Raw genomic sequence first — 6276 nt, 5'->3', positions numbered from 1 at the left:
GGACTCATGTAATAGGTACTCCTTGGGGTTCGTTCATATACAAGTTGATGACATTTTCCTGCTAACCCTTAAAAGGAGATTAATTAGTACATGATCAAAAGATCATTTGCATGTTTTTTACAATTCTAGTCCACTAGGTTATTTTTCATACCTTCAATCATTTGCATGTACATGATGAAAATTTATAGAGCATGTGGAGTAAAAAACGAGTAATCTTGAGATGTTAAACACATTGAAGCTGAAACCTATAACATTTCATTTGTTCAACATATACGTACATACATATGCAATTAGGAAGCACAGGATCACAAGAACCTATTTTCGTTTTTGCCTAGATTGTTCAGTGATTCTGACGACCCAACTAGGCTTTCCAAAATGAAGCATAAGCCACCCGATACCCGATCCAATTAACATCCCAAATCCATATCCCATAACAACAGACCTCCAAGAAAAACCATTAAAAGAAAGTATCATCTTCATCTTCATCTTCAACGTCAAGTGTCGGAGAGGGTGACACGTCATCATCTCCACACTTCTTTGTCAATGGGAATCCACATAATCCATTGTTCCCTTGAAATGAGCTAATTCCAAACGTATTGAACTGCCCACCTTTAGGAATGGCTCCTTTTAGCTGATTTTGTGAAAAGTTTACATCTACAAGAAATGTCAGACTTGTAAGCTGTTGAGGAATGTCCCCTACCAGCTTGTTAGAAGAAAGATCTAAATGTTGAAGCTGTACGAGGTTGCTCAAGTGTGTCGGTATACTACCGGAGAGACTGTTATGCGATAGATTGAGAAACAGAAGTGATCTGAGTTGTCCAATTGGGTCAGGTATTTCCCCTTCAAAATTGTTATCCGAAAGATCTATACTTGTGTAGATGACCAATATTCTCTGTAGTTCCAAACTCAATCCTTTCACCACTAGCACCACTGTGTAATCATACATGTAATTTTCGCCCATGTATAGATCTCCTGATGCAGCTTTCTCTACGGCCATCATTGCTTTAAAGTTCTTGAAGTAATTTGATGGTAGTAGACCAGAAAACTCGTTGCTAGATAGATCAAGAATTCGTAGCTTTTGAAACGGGGTTGTGGTGTTGGATGCGAGTAGTGTCCCATTGAGTTTATTACCCCTCAAGACAAGAACTTGCATCTCTGGAAGGATATCGATCCAGTGTGGAAATCCACCAGTTAGCATATTGTTTCCCAAGTTCAGAACTTCAAGATTCCTACAACTCACCAAAGTCCTAGGAATCGACCCTTGAAGTCGATTTCCGTTCAAGTTGAGAGACTTTAAATTGTTATTCTGCTTCAAAAATGTTGCAGGAATGTTTCCATGAAAGCGGTTCATTCGTAGATCCAAAACTTGGAGCTCGTGGCTAAGGTTACTCAGGCATTGCGGAATCCTGCCACTAAGCTGGTTATTCCCAAGACAAAGAATCGTTAAGGATCTCAACTTGCAAATGGATTTAGGGACGGGGCCCACTAGCAAGTTATCACTTAAAATCAGATAACTTAGATTTTTACATTTGCCTATTGTTTCAGGAAAATAACCCGATAGATTATTGTCATTAACCGTAAATTCCTCCAGCTGTTTTAGGTTACCAAGTGAATCTGGGATAGGACCACTTAGCTGATTGAGGTGCAAGAGCATTTCAACAACAGAGTTTAAATTTTTCACATCCTTAGGAATAGAACCGTTAAATTGGTTGTCATTAAGATAAAACAGCTCTAATCTACTTAGATTTCCAATAGAAACCGGGATTTGACCACTAAACTTGTTGTGACTGAAGGATAATTCAATCCAAGACTCCAATTTTCCGAGTTGTGGTGGGACAATGCCAGAAAGTAAGTTTTCATGAACATCCAGCATTTTTAACTTGGTCAGGTTTCCAAGTGAAACCGGGAGGGAACCCGTGAGCTGATTGTGGCCGAAATGTAACATAACCAGATTCTTCATGTTTCCTAATTCATCAGGAATTCGGCCCGAAAGTTTGTTCATATATAAATATAAACTTCTTAAAGAGCTGGAATTTCCTAACGTTGGTGGGATTGAACCTGTAAGATTGTTTAAAAAGAGGTACAATTTAGACAATTTAGTCAGATTTCCTAGACCAGATGGGATTTGTCCCGTTAGGAAGTTGAACGACATATGGACCTTCACGAGATTGTACAAGGTTTCTAGTTCTAGAGGTAGAGGACCTGATAACTTATTATCATCGACACGAAGATAACCCAAGTTGCTCAAATTTCCTAAAGAAACAGGAATATGACCTTTAAGAGTATTTTTTATTAGAACAATATTAAATATAAGCTAGATCTTATATAGGTTTATTAAGTTTATAGGTAACATTATATCATTATTATTGTTATTCTTTATAATATAAAGTTAGGGACGGTTATTAGTTTTTCTCCGGGATGTATATATATATTCGTATCATGTAATGTTACACTCACCAATTCAATCAAGAACCCTATCAATTACATTCTGTTAACCCTTACAAATTTCATCCAATATAGTGGTATCAGAGCCACCGATCCGTGATCATTATTCGACAGATTCGTTACAATATCATCATTTTTTCAGTTTAAGAAGATTATAGTTTCATCAGATCTGTAGACATGACGACGAATGGTGGAATTCAAACCCAAATTCCTAAACTATTGGGACAGAATTACTACCATTGGCATATACAGATGAAGGTTTTACTAGAATCACAAGACTTATGGCCAATTGTGGATGAAGGTTATACTGAAATTGCATCCAATGCACCGGAGAATGAACAGAATGCTTATAAAGAAAAGGTTAAAAAGGACAAGAAGGCGATGCATATTATGTTCCAGTCAGTGAACGAAATGGTATTCGAACGCATTGCAACATGCAAAACATCAAAAGATGCATGGGAAGTTTTGCACAAAGCATACAGAGGGGAGAACAGGGTTAAAACGGTAAGGCTTCAAACCCTAAGATGTGAATTCGATAATTTACGAATGAAAGAAAGTGAAAGTATAGAAGATTATGTTAACCGTACCACGATAATAGTCAATCAATTACGTATGAATGAAGAACGAATAGATGAACAACGTGTAATTGAGAAAATCTTAAGAAGTTTGACTAGGAAGTATGAATCGGTGGTCGTGGCAATTGAAGAATCGAAAGATCTAAATATGATTTCTACTGAGGAACTGTTAGGTATTCTTCAATCGCATGAATTAAGGTTAAAGCAGTATGATGATACATCCGTAGAACAAGCGTTTCAAGTTCAAGGGAGTAATTATGATAGATCAAGACAGTTTAAAAATGATGTTCCAGGAAGGGGACGAGGAAAAGGAAGGAACAGGTTTAATGGTTCGATTCGGTGCTACAATTGTCAAAGAATAGGGCATACGGCTAGATTTTGTAACAAACGAGAAGACAGTGATAGATCAAACAATGCTATGTTACATAAGGAAGATGTAGAAGATGAAGACGATGACACTATGTTTATGATCTTTAATGTGGAGGAAGTAGTCAAAAACGACTGCTGGTACCTAGATAGCGGATGTAGCAATCACATGACAGGCAATAGAAACCTGTTTGTAAATCTGGACGAATCAGAACAAAGAGAAGTAAGAACTGGAGATGATAAAAAGTTAGAAGTTCTCGGATGTGGAGAGGTAAATGTCAGAATCAAGGGACAAGAGAAGAAAATACCGAATGTGTTTTATGTGAATGGGTTAAAACATAATTTACTAAGCGTCGGTCAGTTAGTGCAGAAGGGTTATGATGTAAGATTTAATAAAGAAGGATGCACAATTCATGACTCATCTGGTCACTGCATGGGAACTATTAAGATGACAGGTAACAAGATGTTCCCGTTGAATCTGAAACACGACATAGTTCCTAGAGTTTGCAACATGACTACTCAAGACAACTCGGTTTTATGGCATCGAAGATACGGACATGTGAACTTCGAGACTCTGCATGATATGGGCATAAATGAGACGGTAAGTGGATTGCCAAAGATCGATAAATCATCGCACATATGTGAAGGATGCATCTTTGGTAAACATGCTAGAAAGCCGTTCTCAAAGAAAGCTGTATGGCGAGCAAGTGAACCTCTCCAACTTATTCATTCTGATATCTGTGGACCCATGAAAACACAATCTATCGGAGGGTGCAGGTATTTTATTACATTTATAGATGATTTTTCGAGAAAGACATGGGTATATTTTCTAAAGTTCAAGTCTCAAGCCTTAAGTTACTTTAGAAACTTCAAACGTCTAGCAGAGAATCAAGTAGGTTATAAAATTAAGAGCATGAGGACGGACAGGGGCGGAGAGTATTGTGGACACGAATTTCAAAATTTTTTAAAGGAAAACGGAATACATCACCAACTTACTACTAGTTATACTCCTCAGCAAAACGGGGTAGCAGAAAGAAAAAATAGAACTCTCATGGAATTAAGTAGGAGTATGATGAAAATGAAAGAACTACCAAACATGTATTGGGCCGAAGCCGTGTCTTGTGCTACTTATCTACTGAATCGAACTATCACCAAAAGTGTTCCAGAACTAACACCACAAGAAGTATGGAGTGGTAGGAAGCCCAACGTAGATCATCTCCGGATATTCGGGTGTATTGCTTATGTTCATATTCCAAAGCAAAATCGTACCAAGTTAGATGTTAAAACCGAGCGGGTTATATTCGTTGGATATAGCGAACATAGTAAAGCGTACAAGCTATATAATCCGGTGACAAATAGAACAATCATAAGAAGGGATGTAATCTTTAGTGAAAGTCAACACTGGGTAACCACAAAAGGAAGCGATGGGAAGCTATGCATAGGAATGAATAATGTAAGTGATGATGATCAAACTGTGGCTGTAGAAGATATGGTAGAAGACCGAAGCGGAAGTGAAACACCTTCAGCGAGCGGTGCAAATGAAAATCATACAAGTAACATTGAAGATAATATGCAAAATGCTGATGATGAAGAAACAGGAAATAGTGAGGGATCCGGAGTTCATGAAGATACTTCATCTGATTCTGAAAATGAGGTTATAAAAACTAAACGAGTGTCAGAAATATATCAAAGTTCTTCGGCTCTAACAGAAGCACAAGTAAGGGAACTTTATAACAAAAGCCAAAGTAATGCTAGCAATGTAGTGAATTTTGTCTTGTATGCGGACTCTGACCCAACAACATATAACGAGGCAAGCAAAGATATCAAATGGTAAGAAGCCATGGATAAGGAGATGGAGTCCATAATCAAAAACAATACCTGGGATCTAGTGGACCCTCCTAAGAATCAAACACCAATTGGTGTTAAGTGGATATACAAAACGAAATATGACGAGCATGGAAAAGTAAGCAAGTACAAGGCTAGATTGGTAGTGAAAGGTTATAGTCAAAAATACGGGATAGATTATCAAGAAGTCTTTGCCCCGATAATAAGATTCGATACAGTTCGTCTTGTACTTGCATTAGCAGCACATCATGGATGGTATTTACACCAAATGGATGTTAAAACGGCCTTCTTAAATGGGAACCTTAAAGAATGTGTCTTTACTGAACAACCAGAAGGATATGTAGTGAAAGGTGAAGAAAAGAAGGTATGTAAACTAAAGAAGGCACTATATGGTTTAAAACAAGCTCCAAGAGCTTGGTACAGTAGAATAGAAGGATACTTTGTTACACATGGATTCAAGAAGTGTACGTATGAACATACCTTATTCACGAAAATATCTAAAGATGAAAGGATAATTATCTGTCTGTATGTGGATGATCTTATTATAGCTAGTGATTCAATGTCTAGTCTCAAGACATTCAAAGATTTGACGAAACGTGAGTTTGAAATGACTGATATGGGAACGCTGCACTACTTCCTGGGAATGGAAGTCACTTTCAACAATGGAAACATCATTCTCTCACAACATCAATATGCAAAGGGTTTATTAGATAGATTCAATATGTCAAACTGCACCACGCTTTCAACTCCAATGGAATATGGTTTGCGCTTGTCAAAACAAGATATGGACGATGATGTAGATTCAAATTTATATAGGAGACTGGTGGGAAGTTTGATGTATCTGACAAATACTAGGCCAGACATAATGTTTGCAGTCAACAAAATAAGTCAATTCATGGAGCAGCCCAAACGAAGTCACTGGGAAGCAGGAAAGAGAATTTTAAGATATATAAAAGGAACTCTAAACCAAGGACTCGTTTACTCAAAAGGAGGGAAAGGGACATTAACGGGTTTCAGTGACAGTGACTATGCGGGTAACATAGAT

The 6276-nt window shown here is 37.6% G+C and overlaps 1 protein-coding gene across 1 annotated transcript; it reads right to left on the bottom strand.

Moving 5' to 3' along the window:
- Positions 1-457: 457 nt before the first annotated feature.
- Positions 458-2152, bottom strand: LOC110913202 (receptor-like protein 9DC3). Its single transcript, XM_022158047.1, has one exon. It carries the CDS (start codon positions 2150-2152, stop codon positions 458-460), a length of 1695 nt encoding a protein of 564 aa, XP_022013739.1.
- Positions 2153-6276: the final 4124 nt, after the last annotated feature.

The sequence above is a fragment of the Helianthus annuus genome, chromosome 15, assembly GCF_002127325.2.
Source record: "Helianthus annuus cultivar XRQ/B chromosome 15, HanXRQr2.0-SUNRISE, whole genome shotgun sequence".
Classification (NCBI taxonomy): Eukaryota; Viridiplantae; Streptophyta; class Magnoliopsida; order Asterales; family Asteraceae; genus Helianthus; species Helianthus annuus.
The sequence above is the reverse complement of the archived record's forward strand: the minus strand, read 5'-3'. Positions and strand labels throughout refer to the sequence as shown.

Coding starts and splice junctions, on each gene's coding strand:
- LOC110913202 (XM_022158047.1), bottom strand. CDS start 2,152: ATGTCGTTCAACTTCCTAACGGGACAAATCCCATCTGGTCTAGGAAAT.